Source organism: Manis javanica, chromosome 5 (genome assembly GCF_040802235.1).
Source record: "Manis javanica isolate MJ-LG chromosome 5, MJ_LKY, whole genome shotgun sequence".
Classification (NCBI taxonomy): domain Eukaryota; kingdom Metazoa; phylum Chordata; class Mammalia; order Pholidota; family Manidae; genus Manis; species Manis javanica.
This window is the reverse complement of record NC_133160.1, coordinates 70,155,828-70,176,757: the sequence shown is the minus strand read 5'-3', so window position 1 is coordinate 70,176,757 and position 20,930 is coordinate 70,155,828. Positions and strand designations below refer to the sequence as shown.

General features: G+C 35.5%; 1 protein-coding gene across 8 annotated transcripts in view; it reads left to right on the top strand.

The window, feature by feature from the left end:
* Positions 1 to 20,930, top strand: part of ADAD1 (adenosine deaminase domain containing 1) — a 183,949-nt gene that overhangs the window by 526 nt on the left and 162,493 nt on the right. For 3 of the 8 annotated variants that reach the window (XR_012131588.1, XR_012131589.1, XM_073237076.1), the window contains exons 1-5: positions 1,092 to 1,323; positions 1,720 to 1,899; positions 2,677 to 2,865; positions 5,340 to 5,507; positions 11,380 to 11,448. Coding sequence is in view for 6 of the 8 variants with exons in the window: in XM_073237076.1 (XP_073093177.1) it covers positions 1,728 to 1,899; positions 2,677 to 2,865; positions 5,340 to 5,507; positions 11,380 to 11,448 (598 nt within the window). In the remaining 2 variants the exon portion in view is untranslated. Of the gene's footprint in view, positions 1 to 1,090; positions 1,324 to 1,719; positions 1,900 to 2,676; positions 2,866 to 5,339; positions 5,508 to 11,379; positions 11,449 to 20,930 lie in introns of those variants that run through there. The other 5 variants (XM_073237073.1, XM_017640152.3, XM_073237074.1 and 2 more) reach the window with 5 other exon arrangements.

Genomic DNA, 20,930 nt, shown 5'->3' with positions numbered 1-20,930 from the left:
TTTTAAGAGTAATTTTTACCCATTCCTTTTACTTCTTGAGCTCCCATTTCCATTTCATAGCCTTCCTCAGATTTGATCCTAATGTAACCACACGTTTTGTATTTCCAAGTTTTATTCATCATCCCTATCACGCTTCTTGGCAACATTTGAATTTTTTAATTTCCTGTAAGGAAGTCTCTAGATATTAAGAATCAAATTCTGGGTTGAGTTAGCATCACAATTATTAATGCATACTTGATCAAAGCAACATAACACATTTTGATAATCCCTAAAAAAAAAAGCCTTTTAGTGAAAATGTATTGCATAATGAGAGGAATTAGGTTGCTTTTTCTCCCAATAAGCCCTAGCATTTGTGGATGGATATTGTTTCTTGCTATAATGAGGTACACCACCATGGATTCTAGCGTTGTTTTTCTTTCATTTTTTTAAGTGATTTAGCACTTGCGTAAGTAACCTTGTCTGTATAAAAAAGTAGGGATTTTTAAATTTTATTATAGCAACATAACTCGATTCCTTGAGTTACTTGAGTTACATGCCAAAACTTAAGTAATTTTCTATTAAGAATTATTTGAACAGGCTACCAGCCAACACCTCCATAAGGGCCCCCTTCAATTTTTATGAGAGCGAAGAATTGAAAACACCCACTTTGGGTTTGTCAGCGAGTAGAGCCATTAGCTCTCAACGCCCCCACCTGCTGCCTCAATTGTTCTTTGTTTGGTTCTGCCAGTGAGGCTTCCCGGAAAGGCAAGGTGGACGCCTTGCCCACAGACGCCTTCTCAGAGTATAATTGGGGATAAAGTGGTTTCCTTGAAACCACCCACACGTAGCTACCGTAGGACAGCCTCTAAGCACCCAGGATACGGTCGCGCCAATAGCATAGTGTGGGGGTAGCGGGTGAAGGGGTGTGTATGCGCGGAGGGCAGCAGTCAGGAGAGTCAAGAAGCCAAACAAGACTTGACCTCTCCGTGGAGGGCCGCCAGGGGGCGCGGCTATCTGCCCTCGAGCGTGCACTACGTTCAGCGGCTCCTCGCCGGGCTACGGAAACGGCGGGCGCAGGGACCCAGCGGCGCGCGAGCGCGGAGCGCAGCGCAGTCACGCCGACGGTTGGTGACTGAACGCTGCGCAGGAGTCCGTCTGGATCCTGCTGGGCGTCGCGAGGCCACTTTTGAAGGACGCAGCCCCGCGTGACTGTCACGCAGAGCGTGAAGAAACAAGTTGAGGCCCGGCTGGGAGGAGGAGGCAGCAACGGCGTCGAGGGCGGCCGGCAAGCCCTGCGCCCGAGGCTCAATCCGAACTGCACGCCCGTGGGATCCAGCCAACAGGGTGAAAAGGAGTATCTTGCTGGGTGGGAGTTAGGCCGGGACTAGCGAGGGTCTAGTCCACCAACGGGCGGCTGTGGGGCTCAGGTTTTTGTATTTTCTTTCTTTTCTTTGTTCCTGACCCCCAATAAGGTGTAAAGTTTCCCCATGGACCGCTTTGTCCCTTCTTTCCTCCTTTGTAGCAGTGCTTAGGAAAAATAGGAAAGACAAGTCCCTTGCTTAGTAAAACTAGTCACAAAGCAGTCATGACATCAGAAATTTAGGTTGTGTCGTTTGTGTGTGTGTGCTCGTGCGTGCGTGCGCGCGCGCGCATAAAGGTCATTTATGGAAATGTTTATTTCAGTATTTTCAGTTAACATAGTAATTTGTCTCATTTTCTGCCAATTTTCATGATTTGTAGGTGAGAAGATGTCTGGCAACAATGACTGGTTTCAGAGTTCCCCGGTTCCTAGCTTTGCTCAGATGCTGAAAAAGAACCTGCCAGTTAAACCATCAGCTCAGACAGTAACTACACCCTCAGGATATTCCTCTGAAAATTACAGCCTGTCGAATATGGCATCCAAGGTTACGCAGGTGACAGGTACGAGTTCATTTTCATTGCTATGATGCCTTAGTTCTTGAAGATTCTGGGATGACCAATAAGTTCTGTTAAGCCTCCGGTGTAAATGTCTGGATGTATATCAATTTACCTGCAGCCGTGTCCCACCTGGAACTCATATTTGACTCCCAACATTGTAGGAAGCCTCCGGAAATCCTTCCCCTTGATACTCAGTTATTCTTTAGCACTTGACTGTACAAACACTTCAAGTGGGTCTTGCCTCTTTGAGGTGAGGCTGTTACCCCTTTGGGAAAGGGACTGACTGGATTTATACTGGTTTGTATTCCACATATTGCTTAGCATAGTGTTGACTGTAAAGCAGGGAGAAACACACTTTCAAAGTTTGATTGAATTCAATGTGAAAGATAGTGTGAGGTAGTGAATGGGAAGCAGAAACTAGGCTGTAGTTCCAGACCTGTGTCTTAACTCCATTCTAGGCCTTAGTGACATCATATGTATAAATGGCTTAGAGATTCTCTTGAAGACATGGCTAAAATTCTGTGATTCTTTGATATCACTTAGTGATATGACAGTGATGGCACTTCTTTGAAAAATAATCTTAGTACACCAAAAGATAAATAGAATAACAAGTTTCACTTGTCTCATGTGCCAAAATTATTTAGTAGAAACTTATTCATAGTGAAAAAATGCATATGACTGTGTCTGGGACAGTCTTCCCCTTTACGGAAATAGTTAATGCTTTTGCTTGTCATTTTTTTTAACTTTACCAAATTGATGAACATAAACATTTACTTTTAGGTAATATTCCAGAATCATTGCTTTCCAAAGGTGTTTCATCTATTTCAAATCCTGTCCTTCTTCCAAAAAGAATACCTAAAGAATTTATAATAAAATACAAATGTGGAGAGATAAATCCTGTGTCAGCCTTGCACCAGTTTGCCCAAATGCAGCGGGTTCATCTTGACTTGAAGGAAACAGTAACAACAGGCAAGTGCAGACTTGTACGTGGTTATTAGAGTTATTAGAGTTCCTGAAAACAGTTTCCTGTTAAAGGAAGAACACAGGTGGTACTAAATTTGATTCTTTTCTGTATTCGTATAATAGTGGGATTAGATAACTACTAGTGTCTTTTGACAAATATACATCAGAATTTTTATATTCGTTTTTCTTTAGCCTTTTGAGCCTCTTCAAGTAACTGTAAGTAAAAAATCACACCCCCAGATTTTATAATCATTGCATTTAGTATTTTGTGTATGGCTTGTTGAACTGAAATCTAATCAGCCTCACTGATTTTCAGTTGTAAATACTTCTTATAGAATAAATACGCTTTTGTAGATATGTTAAATATTTGGACTCTGATTATCTCGTGAGAGGGATTCTATGATGATGATGCCTAACAAAAATTATAATCAAATTTGGCTTCTGAAATTCAAGAATTAGAGGTGAAAACAGCACGCACTTGATTGATGCTGTCTGCAGACTTATTTGTGATTATTTTCTCCATTCTCTCTTAAACTGCTCCTCAGCCAGAAGAATATGTTACACATGTGCCTGTGGAAGGCTACAGAGTATAGATCAGAATACAGAGTATATTTCACTGATCTGTAAAATGCAGGAAGCAGCTTCTTATTTCTTCACCTTATGACCTGTGATTAGGAAGAACTTCAGGAAAATGGAGGGATAAGAATAAATGTTCCTGAGAGACACTGACAGGCTAAAAGTAGGAGGGCCCAAGAAACACAATCTTTTAAAAAAGTCTGTGTATTTTTGTGTATCTTTGTACACACACATTATCAATTATTTTGGTTTCTTTTAATTTCTCTTGTACTAACTCTTGCCAATATGGTTCTCAAAGTTAGCATATTTGCAAAAGAATTTAAAGCTTTTGAGAATTTTAGTAAAGATTGTCATAACAAAGTCAGGTTTCAAGTCTTGTGGATGAAATAACAGTAAACTAACAAGTGACAAAAATGGGGTCTTAATGTAGAAGATGGAATTTTTCTAAGTCCATTGTAGGTTGGATTACTTAATGTAACCAGTACTGTGTAACTAGTTAGCTTTTCTCTATTATTCTCAGTCTGCCCTTGGAAATTGCCCTTAACACTGAAAATGTAAACTATTGGTCACAATAAGAAAAAAATTGATCAGGAAAAATCAACTTTGATCTGAGCAAAACCTACTCAAAGCCATTAGCCACTGGTTATTAATGGTGTTAATTTTATGTGCACAGTACGAGTTGAGAAATCTTTTTCAGTAGGTTTTGTAGTGAGACCAAAGTATCAGTATTTTTAACAAGCTCTGCAGGTCATTTAGATCCATCCTAAAGTTTGAGAACATGCGGTATGAAAAGGATCAAGTTTAAAGTTTCAGCACTCTGACACACTGTACTTACTAACAAATTTTATCTGTAATATGTCAAACATAAGAATCGTCTGGGCTACCTACTAAATATACAAAATGTTCTCAGATTTAGAAAATTTAAATTAAAATCTAGGTGATCATGAAGAAAGGAACTTGGGAAACCGAGGTGATAGGTGGTGGGAGTCAGGAGTTGCAGTCAGCAATTGCTTGTAAAATCTTTATGAAATCTTTTTTTAAAAAAAACAGCTAATATGTGATTAATAATGTAATAACAATAATTATAACAAGGCTTATGTGGCATGACATTATATGCAGCCATCCGTAACCAGAGTGGAGACAAGTTTCCTCAAGGCCGCCTAATGTCTGAATACCAACAAGGAAAATTGGAACTGAAAAAATCTTTGGCCTGTAAATTTATATGATTCTGTTACATTTTTTTTTATCAGGAAAATATGAAAACTAGGTACAGGTAATTGTGTAAAGGTAATCCTCCTAGGAATTTGGATGACTGGACATTCAGTTAAATTTTTTAGCTTTTTTTTCTTTTAGTCTTCTTTATGAACCCCTCTACCCCCATCCCTCGTCTATCTGCCCTATGGCTATGATGGGTTGAACTGCTTACCATGGCTTCTTAATAGGTGTACAGGATTTCTTCAAAGGGATCCCTTCTGTTCTGCAACTGGTGAGAATATTAGGACACTCAAAAGGTGGGAGAATTTCACCTTTATTGGTATTTAAGTTTGAAAGAACAGAGATGTTGCCAGAGGCTCCACATTTTACCTCTCATTAGTCATTCAGTAGATATTTGGATGCTTATCATTTCCAGGCATTATACAAAACACTGTTACTCCACGCATGACCTGTACTCTAAAGCTGGTCAAGATGACTCTGGAGCCACCCTAACTGCTTGAAGGATTCCTCAAAACTAGTTCTTCAGAATCCACCCAGCTTTGCTTTTAATCTGATTTGCCCCTACAAAAACCTGATAGGCCACAATAGTTTTCCACAATTTTTGTAGTAGGGTGTTTTCTATGTACAGACATCTTTGGGAAGATCATACTGTGAAATATTATAGCATTCACTCTGAGTTCTTTTTCAAGGTAATGTTATGGGCCCATATTTTGCTTTTTGTGCTGTGGTGGATGGTATTCAATACAAGACTGGACTGGGACAGAATAAGAAGGAGTCTAGATCCAATGCAGCAAAATTAGCCCTTGATGAGCTTCTACAATTGGATCAACCTAAACCAAGAAGTTTAGAAACATCAGGTAAATATTCTTGATTATGAAGTATTTGTAAAATGTATCATTCCCCACCCCCGCCAAGAAATCACCTGATAGTTATGTTAATGAAGTTACTTAGTAGCAGTAACTTAGTTGATGGAAGTAGCAGGACTTGAATATTTCCTTCCATTGCTGTCTGATTGCTGACATTTAATAATCGTTAAAATGCTCTTGTATGGTGCAGCACCAAAAGATATAAACAGTTTGTTGAGTTGTGTAATAATGTGTTAGATTGTTAATGTATTTGAGTCTTGAACCTTGGTTTTCTCTGTCTTTTATTGGATTCTTACACTATTATTAACACTGTATTTAATACTTAGAGGTCTTTCATGCAATTTCTTAAAGTATGCCTATGTTAAATTAATGGTAGAGTTACTTGAGAAAATAAAGTAACATAGCAAATAGGCTAAGAGTATAAACTCCAGAATTATATTGCTAAGGTTAGAATACTGACCCTGGACAGACAAGTTATTTGCCTTCTAAGCCTAAATTTTATCATTTGAAGTGGGGACAATGATAATAACTACCTCCTATGACTGTCATTAAGATTAAATAAATAATGCCTGCAAAGCCTTTTAACAGTACTTGGTGGATAATACATAATCAAATGATTATAGTTCTTGATATTAATCTATTTGAGGAATGTGTTAGCATTTTATATCTGTTAGCATAGTAAGCAGTTTTTGTCAGTATTCATTTTGTGGTAGGTAACATTTTAGTTTACTTGTGAGACAACTTTTAAAAACAAAAACATTTACATTTGATTTAAGCAGCAATGGTAAATTCATTCTTTTTAAATTCAAATCACTATTCTGCTGGGCTTTTTTTGTTTTTAGTATATTAATTTCAGTATCTTATAAGACTTTTATGTATAAAGTCATTTTATTTAACTTCAATTCTTATTTTATGTATTTTAATTTTTATGTTTAATTAAAGCCCTTAATAATTAAAAATGATTCATTTTGCCACATCTCATAAGTTTTTATATGTAGTGTTATTGTTTTCTAATAATTTGTCATACTCTGAATTTAATAAGTACTTAGGAAAGTACTTTGTTAACTTTCATGTTATTTTCTGTTCACTGTTTTGGGGATTTATTCATTTTTTAGGGCTAGATATGATGGTTTTGGTAAATGTCTTTTATTTGCTGGCACTGTGTCATTTTTCCCATATTTTATTAAAATATTACATGTTATTTGACTTATAAAGTGTAATAATGTAATGAGTCTTTGTTAAAGAGTATACCTTTTAAATTAAGTATAAAGTTACTCCTTTTCTATTTTATATACATTTTTATGTTTATATATTTAACATGTATTTTTGGTCTTGAAAGTTTTTTTCTAATATTTGCGGTGCTACTTCTAGTTTTTGTGTCTGTTTAATAACTTTGACACTCTTGTTTTAGTTTTCAATGATTTTCTGTTGGGCATAGAATTAGGTTGTTTTTCTTTTTGACCTAAAGAATATTTTAATAGGAAGTTTAAAATTTGTATTTATTTTTAACATTCATTAAGTGCCATGTTATAATTTCTTTCAGTTTTTCTTTCTCTTTTTCTTTTTATGAGGATAATGTTTTCCTTGGCATTTTTTTCCATTAAACATTTGGAAGGTAATGACTTCAGCCTAAAAACCTATCTTCCTAATAGGAAGCCAATTCTGACAATTTTAAACCGTGACTTTATCATTTGATAATTTTGCTATTCTTACCAATATTCGTATTTGCCATAATGCACTTATTCAGTTTTACAAACTGTGCTACGCTCTGGATGAACAAATCTTACCCACGTATTTCTTAGTGTGACTAGTGATTTATTCAGATCAGTTTTTTTTTATCTATGCCTTTGCCTTCCCAGAGTATTAAACTAAGTTAATGTGAAGTGCAGAACCTGTGGCAAATACTATTCTTAAGGCATTCTTTCAATTTATAATGGAAATCCTATATATGTAATTAGTAGCTGTCAACCCACCTGCATATGTCCCCTGTGATATTTTCCCAATTTCCTTACAACCATACCACATGGTAGAATCAGTAAGTCTGTGTTTTGAGGATGTGCTATGCTTTAGGGAACTGTGGTAGGTATTGGGAATCTAGAATCAAATAAACCTGCATTCTGCCCTCTAGAAGCTAAAGTACTTTGTTGAAATTAAGTTAAAATATATCTATGTAATTTCCCAGACAGATCTAATTTAATTACCAGAAAAGAGTATTTGTGATTGGCTTCTCATGCTTTTTCCCTAAGTGTTTTCAAAATGTTTACCTAGGTCTAGCAAATGTTTTGCCCAGTGGTCTACAATTGTTAGTTTTTAAACATCTATCTTTTCTCTTGTGAATATTTAGGTAGCATTTTCCCATCTACACTGATACCACTTTTATATTCATTATTTTCTGTTAAAGTGCCAATAGTGTGTTAATAATAGTGCCTTAACCACTGAAAGTTCTTTAATGTATTTTCTCGTTACAGATCATGGAAATATTTAGGTTATCTTTTCCCTTCTAATAAGAGCTATATTTTCCTCTTTAAAAATCTTTGTCCTAGACACTTTAGTTTAAAGATTTTTCTTGTGAAGGGATATAGATTTGTGTTTATTTCTTCTCTTTGCTGTGAGCCTTACTTTAGTTTTTCTAGTCTCATGTGTAACATAAAACTTAAAAAAACTTATTTTTAGTTTTTTTCCAAATTCTGAACATATCAAAATTATTTTCCATATATATATTTTCTTTCATATTTTGTACATGGTGTTTTTTAAAGTATAGTGTTTTTTAATTAATTATAAAAACTCTTGCTCTAATTCTTTTCAAAGACAGTGCAATTAATGATACTATGTTAGGTTTGAAATATTTTAACACTTCTTGACCCAATGATTTAAGAGTCTGTTTCTTAGTTTATTTCAATACCTTTTACAAAAAAATCATTTTAAAAGTGTTTAGTATAGTAAAAATAAAATAATGAAATAAAATTCACATATATAAAACAATACCATCTTAACCATTTTAATATTCAGTTTATTAGTGTAAAAAATCATTTTAAAAGTGTTTAGTATAGTAAAAATAAAATGAAATAAAATTCGCATATATAAAACAATACCATCTTAACCATTTTAATATACAGTTTATTAGTGTAAAGTACATTCAATATGAAAAACTCTATCTTGCAAAACTGAAATTCTGTACCCATTAAACAGTTACTCTTCATTAACACCTGCACTAAGCCAATGGCAATTACCATTCACTTTCTGTCTATATCAATTTGATTAAGTATACAAGTGGAATCATATGGTATTTGTCTTTTTGCGACCTATTTATTTCACTTAGCATAATGTCCTCAAAATTCGTCTGTATTGTACAATGTGTCAGAATTTCCTTCCTTTGTAAGCCTGAATAGTAATCTATTCAGTAGTAATCTATGGTATGTTTATACCACATTTTTAATTGTTTATCCATTCATCGATTGATGGACTTGGGAAGCTGTAACTTCTGGCTATTGTGAATAATGGTGCTGTGAACATGGGTGTACAAATAACTATGACACCCTGCTTTTAGTGCCTTGGGTTTTATACCCAGGAGTGGAATTACTGAATCATATGGTAATTTTAGGTTTAATTTTTTCAAGAATGCCATATTGTTTGCCATGATGACAGCACCATTTTACATTCCCCCAGTACACAAGGTTTCCAGTTTCTCCACATCCTTGCCAACAGTTGATATTTTCTGTGTTGTTGATAGTGGCCATTCTGATGGGTGTGATGTGTTGTTATCTCATGGCTTTGATTTGCAATTCCTTAATGATTAGTGATATTGTGCATTTTTTCATGTGCTTATTGGCTATTTGTATGTCTTCTTAAAGTGTTGTACTCAAGCCCTTTGCCCATTTTTGAAGTGGCTTGTTTGTTTTTTTGTTGACTTTTATTTAGGAGTCCTCTGTATTATAGTCCCCCTTTATCTGCAGTTTGAGTTACTCATCTGCAGTCCTGAAGCAGATGATCCTCCTCCTGAAGTGTGGTCAGAAGGCCAGTAGTAGCCTAATGCTACATCAAAATGCTTATGTCATTCACCTCATTTCATTTCATCATATAAGCATTTTATCAACTCATATCACAAGAAAGGTGACTGTAGCACAGTAAGATATTTTGAGAGACCAACCAGGTTCACACAGTTTTTATTACAGTATATTTTTATAATTCTATTTTATTCATATTGTACTGTCTAATTTATAAATTCAACTTTATCATAGGTATGTACATAAAAGAAAAAAACATTGTATATATAGAGTTCAGTTGCTATCTACAGTTTCAGGCATCCACTGGGGATTTTGGAATGTATCCCCTGTGGATAAGGGGAGACTACTGTATATGTATGTTCTGGATATCAGATACGTGATTTGCAAATATTTTCTTCTGTGATTTGCATTTTTACTCTTTTTAATAGTGGCCTTTGATTCACAAAAGGGTTTAATTTTGATAAAGTCCAATTTGTCTACTTTTTCTTTTGTTGCTTTTTGCCTTTAGTGTCCCAAGAAATCATTGTAGAATCCAATGTCATCAAGTTTTACCCCCATATTTTCATGGTTTTAACTCTTATGTTTGGGTCTTTGACCCATACTGAGTTCATTTTTGTAAATAGTGTTAGGTAAGGATCCAATTTCAGTTTTTTTGCATGTGAATTATACAGTTTTTTCCAGCATTATTTGTCAAAAACACTGTCATTTCCCCCTCTGAATGGTATTGATGCCTTGTCAAGAATCATTTGTTCACATATGTGAGGACTTATTTCTGGGCTCTCTGTTCTATTCCATTGTTCTCTGTGTCTGTCTGTATGCCACCACTACATTGTTTTATTACTGTTGCTCTGTAGTAACCTTTGAAATCAAGAGTCTTCCAACTCTGTTTTTCTTTCTCCAGATGTTTTTGCCTATTTGTATGTGGTATTTTAAAATGGAGATTGACTTGTACAGTCACATTTTCTTTATTTACTGAAATTATTTGTGCTTGATAAACAGTATTTAATATCTTTAGTTTTCATTCTACTTGAACCCTATTCACTTGAGTAAATGGAAAAAATTATCTTTCTCTGAGTTTTTAAGTTCTGCTTATCTGAAGTCCATAGTGTATTTATCTTAGCTAAAGCTTAACTAATGTGAGCCCCAAGATAACTAATGTGAGTCTTTCCTGCTTATTTCTGTATATTCAACCAGTTTCTCACCTTACTCAAAATTAAGTCCAGAGTAGCAGTTCTATTTGCTTCCTTTGTATTTATGAATGATTCTTGAGAGATACTGACTACTTTAGTTATATCTTTGCACCTGGAGCCTTTTCATTTAAGCTCTCCTAATCTTATTTGGTCCCTTTGGTTCAGTATCATGTTCTTTTCTTGTTTTTCCTTGATTCCCTAACTTGGGAACCAAATTGGAAAGCCATTGCAAAGAGTAGAACCAAAAGTTTTGAAAACTTTTGACATAGCAGTGCCCTAGAAAACACTCTGGTAAAATACCATTATAAATTATAATTTTTACATAATAAATCTTTGATAGAATGTTAAATTTGAATGTTTTTACATTGTATTACTGTAAATAGAAAATTGTTCATAAGCATCTAAAACAGGGTTTCATTTTCACTGCCTTTCACAATGTTACATCTATTACAAAGCAAGGTACCCAGTAGTGTTAGGAAACCCAGACATGTTTGTATAACTCATTTCAAGATAAGAAAGACATCAAGGCTGAGCTGACAGATTCTTGATGATCTAGAGTTGGCAGAAGTATACAGAAAAAATAGGCATTCTTGGATTGCTGTTTTGTTAAAGAATAATAAGGTACCTACTCATTGAAATTTCGTGTTTTCCTTATGTTTTTGTTTACAGGTCCTCCTCCTATCCCTGCAGAACCTATTGTTTCACCTGAACCAGTTTATGTTTCAAAAGTACATTATGGTAGGAAATACTTTATAATGTTAATTTTTAGAAGAATAACCCAATTATAAATTATGACAATATAGAATTAAAATATTCTTAGTTTTGAAAACATACATTTAACATTTAGCATTTCAACCTGTGACACTTATACAAAGAAGAGAGTTTTCTTCATACTTTGTTAAAAATGGAGAAATAGTTAAAGGGATGAAAGATGGAAAATTGGCTTTTTTCCTATAAAGAGGTAGTTCGTCAATCTCATATCTTTTTTGAGAATTCTTTGCTTTGATGGGCATGTCATTACTGATAACCAATGATTTTCTGGTGCTTTATGGTTGAAGCATTCTTTTCAGATAATCTGTTCACTTCTTTTAATGCCAATTATTTGTCACTCAAGTCCAAGAAAACTACAATTTCAGTCGAAGTTACTGATTGTGTAACCTAGGACCAGTTACTTCTCTGTGCACCTTAACTTCTTCATCTATAAAATGGTCATAACAATAACTAACCTCATAGGGTTACTATGAAGATTTAATGAATCATACATGTAAAATACTTAAATCAATGCCAGTACGTGTTCACTAAGTAGTATGTACTATTATTATAACATTTTGTCATATTGAACATGTGTCATGGTAATTATATACTTTTCCCATCAGATTATGAATCCCCTGAAAGGCAGGAAATTTTTCTTAAGTTCTACATTGTCTATATAGTAGTTAACACTTCAGACTTTAAAGGTTAGAGTATTTGTAGAATTGAAATGAAAAAGGAGAACCTTCTTTCTTTCTACTTAAAGAGATTAGGATTTGAAAATACTTCTGTGCTTATTCCACTTTGGTTTTCCATGGTTTTTGTAAGCAGAGAAAGGCTGTGCACATTTCTATACTTCATGGAGTTAAAAGGACCAGCCCACGGTAAATAGACACATTCAGAAAGCAAAATATACCAGTTGTTAAATATAGTCCCTTGACCTAACAGGCATTAGGAATTAATGAACAGAAGTGCAGTGAGGGATCAATCCTCACTCTACAAACAGTAGTAATCTCTTGATAAGGGAGAGGGCTCTAGTCTTTCTTTCCATCCTTCATGGACATTTTTAATGAATAAGGAGATAGACTTCTAGGTCCACAGTTGGCAAATAATAGATACAAATAACATTACTATTACCCTTAAGAAAACAGATCAGTCTGTGAGGAAGAAGGAATATGTTGTTAACAGTATATTTAAAGAAATAACAAAAGTCAGATTTTGTAGACTCAAGTGTCAGTCAGAAAAGGAAGAGCAGACATCATCCTTTAAATAAACCCAAGAGTTGGATGTTACTGCCTTTGAAGAAAAAATATTTAAAACCCACAAAAATCTCCTAAACAGCTCCATTGGGCCAGTTGTGGAGGGTATCACTATGTCATAGCTTGTCAAGTTTGGCTGTAACTAACTGGTTCATATCTTCATTAAAAATAGTAATTGTTTGGCTCTGGAGATAGGTTCAGGTTACTCATGATACTAAAGATCACTTGAAATTAGCAACTTCATGTCAAAGAAATAGTGTTGATTGGCATTATGTATGTTATGTTTTTATCTCATCCTTCATTTCCAGTAATTTGTGACATTTTATTTCCTTAACAGCCAGCATTACATGTATAGGGAAAATGGTATTGATCTGCTCCTTATTCCTTAATATGCATGCTAATAAAAGATACATTAGTAACTAAGATTTGATTTTATCATAGTATTTATTATTTCCTTCCAACACTGAGTTAGGATCAAGAAGTATATTGATATATTAACTCCTAAATATTCATTATGATACTCAGGTGCAGCCTTTTTAATGTGCAGCAAAACATTCTTTGTCCCACACACAGTTCTTGTACTGTTAGTGTTAATTGCAGTGTGATTTTCTATTCTGTATCGTAACACAAAATAATTTCTAACTATGAAGGACATGATTGAATAAATTATAGTACACTCATTCTATGGAACCACTAAGAAGGGTGAGGTAGCACTAATATCTACCCTTCAATGACGTCCAAGACCAAGTCAATGCAAAATTTGGGTTTCAGCATGCCCCAGTTTTTAGTTTTAAAGTGATGTAAATCTCTAACAAAAGTATGTGAATAGCCTAAGTGAGTTGTAGCCAATTAGCAGAATACTAGCTGAGACTGCTAACATTGAACTTGTATTATTTTTATGCCTTTTTAATATAACGATCATTAAGCACATAGAAAGAATTTCTGTGAAGAATATATATTTCATATAAATGCAATGCATGACAGCAAAACTGTTTCATTGCATTCCCTCTAAAAATGTTATGTGCACTGTGAGCTACTGATAGACTAGCAACCATCATGGAGCATCAGGAACTATCAGTGGTTTACAACTAAACTTTGAGAAAATGCTTTATTAAGCAATTCTTCAACCTCTCATTCTTTTTCAGTATATCTGCCTTTAGTTTTTTTTTTATTAAGGTATTATTGATATACACTCTTATGAAGGTTTCACATGTAAAAACAATGTGGTTACCACATTCACCCATGTTACCTTGTCCCCCTCATAACCCATTACAGTCACTGCCCATCAGTGTAGTAAGATGCCACAGAGTAATTATTTGCCTTCTCTGTGCTACACTGTCTTCCCCATGATTCCCCCAACACAATGTGTGCCACTCATAATACCCCTGAATCCCCTTCTACCTCCCTCCCCACCCTCATTTCCTCACTTCACCACCCCTCCCCTTTGGTAACCTCTAGTCACTTCTTGGAGTCTGTGAGTCTGTTGCTGTTGTGTTCCTTCAGTTTTGCTTCGTTGTTATACTCCACAAATGAGGGAAATCATTTGGCACTTGTCTTTCTCCACTGGTTTATTTCACTGAGCATAATATCCTCCAACTCTATTCATATTGTTGCAAATTGCAGGATTTGTTTCTTTCTTATGGCTGAATAATATTCCACTGTGTATATGTATCACATCTTCTTTATCCATTCATCTACCGATGGACACTTAGTTTACTTCCATATCTTAGCTATTGTAAATAGTACTGCAATAAACATAGGGGTACATATGTCTTTTTGAATCTGAGAAGTTATATTCTTTGGGTAAATTATTAGGAGTGGAATTCCTGGGTCAAATGGTATTTCTATTTTGAGTTTTTTGAAGAACCTCCATATTGCTTTCCACAATGGTTGAACTAGCTTACATACCCACCAGCAATGTAGGACGGTTCCCCTTTCTACACATCCTCACCTGCATTTGTTGTTCTTAGTCTTTTCAATACTGACCATCCTAAGTGGTGTGAGGTGATATCTTATTGTGGTTTTTTTTTTTTTCCATTTCCTGATAATTAGCGATGTGGAGCATCTGTTCATATGCCTGTTGGCCATCTGAATTTCTTCTTTGGAGAATTGTCTGTTCATATCCTCCACCCATTTTTTTAACAGGTTATTTGCTTTTTGGGTGTTGAGGCATGTGAGTTCTTTATATAATTTGGATGTTAACCCCTTGTCGGATATGTCATTTACAAATATATTTTCTCATACTGTAGGATGCCTTTTTGTTCTGCTGATGGTGTCCTTTGCTGTACAGAAGTTTTTTAGTGTGATGCAGTCCCATTTGCTTTTGTTTCCCTTGCTTGAGGAGATGCATTCAGAAAAAAGTTGCTGATGTTTTTATTCAGGAGAGTTTTGCCTATGTTATCTTCTAACAGTTTTATGGTTTCATGACTTCCATTCAGGTCTTTGATCCATTTCGAGTTTACTTTTGTATATGGGGTTAGATAGTAGTCCAGTTTCATTCTCTTGCATGTAGCTGTCCAGTTTTGCCAATACCAGTTGTTAAAGAGACTGTCATTTCCCCATTGTATATCCATGGCTCCTTTATCATATATTAATTCACCATGTATGCTTAGGTTTATATCTAGGCTCTCTAGTCTGTTCCATTGGTCTATGGGTCTGTTCTTGTGCCAGTACCAAATTGTCTTGATTACTGTTGCTTTGTAGTAGAGCTTGAAGTCAGAGAGTGTAATCCCCCCCAGGTTTTTTCTTCCTTCTCAGGATTGCTTTGACTGTTCAGGGTCTTTTGTGGTTCCATATGAATTTTACAACTATTTGCTCTAGTTTGTTGAAAAATGCTGTTGGTATTTTGATAGCGATTGCATTGAATCTGTAGATTGCTTTGGGTAGGATGGCCATTTTGACAATATTAATTCTTCCTATTCATGAGCATGGGATGTGTTTTCATTTATTGATATCTTCTTTAATTACTCTCATGAGTGTCCTATAGTTTCCAGTGTATAGGTCCTTCACTTCTTTGGTTAGGTTTATTCGTAGGTATTTTATTCTTTTTGATACAGTTGTGAATGGAATTGTTTTCCTGATTTCTCTTTCTGCTAGTTCATCATTAGTGTATAGGAATTCAACAGATTTCTGTGTATTAATTTTGTATCCCACAACTGCTGAATTCAGAAATTAGATCTAGTAGTTGTGGAGTGGATTCTTTAGGGTTTTTTTTTATGTACAGTATAATGTCATCTGCAAACAGTGACAGTTTAACTTCTTTACCAATGTGTATGCCTTTTATTTCTTTGTGTTGTCTGATTGCTGTGGTGAGGACTTCCAGAACTATGTTGAATAAAAGTGGAGAGAGTGGACATCCTTGTCTTGTTCCCGATCTTAAAGGAAAGGTTTTCAGCTTCTTGCTGTTAAGTATGATGTTGGCTGTGGGTTTGTCATATGTGGCCTTTATTATGTTGAGGTACTTGCCCTCTGTACTCATTTTGTTGAGAGTTTTTATCATGAATGGATGTTGAGTTTTGTTGAATGCTTTTTCAGCATCTATGGAATTGATCATGTGGTTTTTGTCCTTCCTTTTGTTGATGTGGTGGATGATGTTGATGGATTTTCTAATATTGTACCATCCTTGCATCCCTGGAATAAATACTACTTAATCATGATGGATGATCTTTTTGATGTTTTTTTTTTTTTAGATATGTATTTTTTATTGAAGGGTAGTTGACACACAGTATTACATTAGTTTCAGGTGTACAACACAGTGATTCAACATTCATATACATGATAATTCTAGGTACCAGCTATCGCCATACCAAGTTGTTAGAATATTTTGACTATATTCCTTATCCTATACATTACATCCCAGTTATTTATTTTACAATTGGAAGTGTGTGCTTTTTTTTTTTTTTTTGTGAGGGCATCTCTCATATTTATTGATAATGGTTGTTAACCACAATAAAATTCTGTATAGGGGGGTCAATGCTCAATGCACAATCATTAATCCACCCCAACCCTAATTTTCATCAGTCTCCAATCTTCTGAAGCATAACAAACAAGTTCTTACATGGAGAACAATTTCTTACATAGTGAATAAGTTACATGGTGAACATTACAAGGGCAGTCATCACAGAAGCTTTTGGTTTTGATCATGCATTATGAACTATAAACAGTTCAAATATGAATATTCATTTGATTTTTATACTTGATTTATATGTGGATACCACATTTCTTTATTATTATTATTTTTAATAAAATGCTGAAGTGGTAGGTAGATACAAGATAAAGGTAGAAAACACAGTTTAGTGTTGTAAGAGAGCAAATGTAGATGATCAGGTGTGTGCCTGTAGACTATGTGTTCATCCAAGCTAGACAAGGGCAATAAAACATCCACATATGCAGAAGATTTCTCTTAGAATAGGGGGGCGGAGGTTCTAAGCCTCACCTCTGTTGATCCCCATTTTCTCACCTGATGGCCCCCCTGCGACTGTGCCTGTTTAGGTGGTTCCTCCCTTGAGGAATCTTACCCGTCTCCGGCTAACCAGTCATCCTCCGGGGCCATACAGGGAAATGTTAAGTTGGTAAGTGAGGGAGAAGCCTTATTGTTTGAAAAGGTTGGCTTTTTACTTCTTTGCATATTTTATGCCCTGTGGCTTCTATGCCCAGCATTTGTCTTGAGGTGTCTTTACCACTTGGAAGAATTATGATACTCGGTAAATTCTATATGAGGCACGAATTCTACTTAAGGGTTATAATTAGGAAGGAAGAAGAAAAGCTATACAAGTAGCAGGCGGATGAAAACCTGGGAAGATTGATTATTTCTTTGACATGTCTTCTTGTAGAGTAACTTCAGCATGTATAGGTTTTAAACTACTAATTAAATTGCACACACACATTAACATAATAGGAGTACAGTTACATAACCAAAGCATACCTGTAATTACCAGCCATCTCCAGTGAAACCAAGAAAACCAGTTAGACACCTTAGGCATTTGTGAAAACTTATCTATAATATGGTGGATATTGTCCAACTGAACTTGAACAGTCTGAGAGAAATCAGACAAATTAAAACAACCCATTCCTGGGGACTGTTCACATTCCATATGTTCTTTTAACAGTAAATAGTCTGTAGTTGTAAGATTTTGGAGCGCTGCAATTTGCACTTCTCCTAATTCTTGGTTGAGTTCCAACAGTTTAGATCCAGTCAAATTTGTTGTTTTGCTGTATGCACAGGCCAGCTTAGATATCTCCTTCTTCATTCCCATGGCAAGTCCAGGAACTGGTGGGATGAGTGCATCTACACCTGTAGCAGTGCATGGATCTTTGTTGGGGTTTTTTGATGGTCATCTTCTGGCATGAGTCTTCCCAAGAGTGCTGATGTTGGAAGTTCTTTTTCATATCGTATCTTAGTTCATTTTCAGGGTAGCCAAATTAGGCTTTGATCCTCTGTATAAACACAAACAGACCCTTTGCCTACACTTTTATATGCCCTTTATACCATTGTGTAGAACTCATTGGAGGTCACCACACAGGAACTGCTTTTATTTTTTTTTTATCATTAATCTACACTTACATGATGAATATTTTGTTTACTAGGCTCTCCCCTATACCAGGTCCCCCCTATATACCCCTTTACAGTCACTGTCCATCAGCATAGCAAAATGTTGTGGAGTCACTACTTGTCTTCTCTGTGTTGTACAGCCCTCCCCTTTCTCCCACCCCCCCATGCATGCTAATCTTAATACCCTCCTTTTTCTCCCCCTCCCTTATCCCTCCCTACCCACCCATCCTCCCCAGTCCCTTTCCCTTTGGTACCTGTTAGTCCATTCTTGAGTTCTGTGATTCTGCTATTTTGTTCTTTCAGTTTTTCCTTTGTTCTTATACTCCACAGATGAGTGAAATCATTTGGTATTTTTCTTTCTCTGCTTAGCTTGTTTCACTGAGCATAATACCCTCCAGCTCCATCCATGTTGCTGCAAATGGTAGGATTTGCCCTTTTCTTATGGCTGAGTAGTATTGCATTGTGTATATGTGCCACATCTTCTTTATCCATTCATCTATCGATGGACATTTAGGTTGCTTCTAATTCTTGGCTATTGTAAATAGTGCTGCGATAAACATAGGGGTGCATTGGTCTTTCTCATACTTGATTGCTGCATTCTTAGGGTAAATTCCTAGGAGTGCAATTCCTGGGTCAAATGGTAAGTCTATTTTGAGCATTTTGATTTACCTCCATACTGCTTTCCACAATGGTTGAACTAATTTACATTCCCACCAGCAGTGTAGGAGGGTTCCCCTTTCTCCACATCCTCGCCAACATTTGTTGTTTGTCTTTTGGATGGCAGCCATCCTTACTGGTGTGAGGTGATACCTCATTGTAGTTTTAATTTGCATTTCTCTGATAATTAGCAATGTGGAGCATCTTTTCATGTGTCTATTGGCCATCTGTATTTCTTTTTTGGAGAACCGTCTGTTCAGTTCCTCTGCCCATTTTTTAATTGGGTTATTTGTTTTTTGTTTGTTGAGGTGTGTGAGCTCTTTATATATTCTGGACGTCAAGCCTTTATCGCATGTGTCATTTTCAAATATATTCTCCCATATTGTAGGGTTCCTTTTTGTTCTATTGATGGTGTCTTTTGCTGTACAGAAGCTTTTCAGCTTAATATAGTCCCACTTGTTCATTTTTGCTGTTGTTTTCCTTGCCCAGGGAGATATGTTCAAGAAGAGGTCACTCATGTTTATGTCTAAGAGGTTTTTGCCTATGTTTTTTTCCAAGAGTTTAATGGTTTCATGACTTACATTCAGGCCCTTGATCCATTTTGAGTTTACTTTTGTATGTGGGGTTAGACAATGGTCCAGTTTCATTCTCCTACATGTAGCTGTCCAGTTTTGCCAGCACCATCTGTTGAAGAGACTGTCATTTCGCCATTGTATGTCCATGGCTCCTTTATCAAATATGAATTGACCATATATGTCTGGGTTAATGTCTGGATTCTCTAGTCTGTTCCATTGGTCTGTGGCTCTGTTCTTGTGCCAGTACCAAATTGTCTTGATTACTATGGCTTTATAATAGAGCTTGAAGTTGGGGAGTGAGATCCCCCCTACTTTATTCTTCTTTCTCAGCATTGCTTTGGCTATTCTGATGTGTTTTTGAATTTGGTTTGTTAATATTTTGTTGAGTATTTTTGCATCTATGTTCATCATGGTTATTGGTCTGTAATTTTCTTTTTTTGTGATGTCTTTACCTGGTTTTGGTATTGGGTGATGTTGGCGTCAGAGAATGAGTTTGGAAGTATTTTCATCTCTTCCACTTTTTGGAAAACTTTAAGGAGGATGGATATTAGGTCTTCACTAAATATTTGATAAAATTCAGCAGTGAAGCCATCTGGTACAGGCATTTTGTTCTTAGGTAGTTTTTTGATTACCAGTTCAATTTTGTTGCTAGTAATTGGTCTGTTCAGATTTTGTTTCTGGGTCAGCCTTGGAAGGTTGCATTTTTCTAGAAAGTTCTCCATTTCTTCTAGGTTATCCAGTTTGTTACCATATTATTTTTCATAGTATTCTCTAATAATTATTTGTATTTCTGTGATATCTGTAGTGATTTTTCCTTTCTAATTTTTTATTCTGTTTATGTGTGTAGACTCTTTTTTTCTTAATAAGTCTGGCTATGGGTTTATCTGTTTTGTTTATTTTCTTGAAGAAGCAGCTCCTGCTTTCGTTGATTTTTTCTATTGTTTAATTCTTCTTGATTTTATTTATTTCTGCTCTAATATTTGTTATGTCCCTCCTACTGACTTTTTGCCTCACTTGTTCTTCTTTTTCTAGTTTTGTTAATTGTGAGGTTAGATTGTTCATATGGGATTGTTCTTCTTTCCTCAGGTAGGCCTGTATTGCAGTATACTTCCCTCTTAGCATGGCATTTGCTGCATCCCATAGATTTTGCGGTTTTGAATTATTGTTGTCATTTGTCTCCATATATTGTTTGATCTCTGTTTTTATTTGATCCCTTGGTTATTTAGGAACATGTTGTTAAGCCTCCATGTGTTTTGGGGCTTTTTCATTTTCTTTGAGTAATTCATTTCTAGTTTCATACCTTTGTGGTCTAAGAAGCTGGTTGGTACAATTTCAATCTTTTTGAATTTACCGAGGCTCTTTTTGTGGGCTAGTACAACCTCTCATTCTTTAGAACAATGGTTCTTCACTAAGGTGTCATGAAGCAAG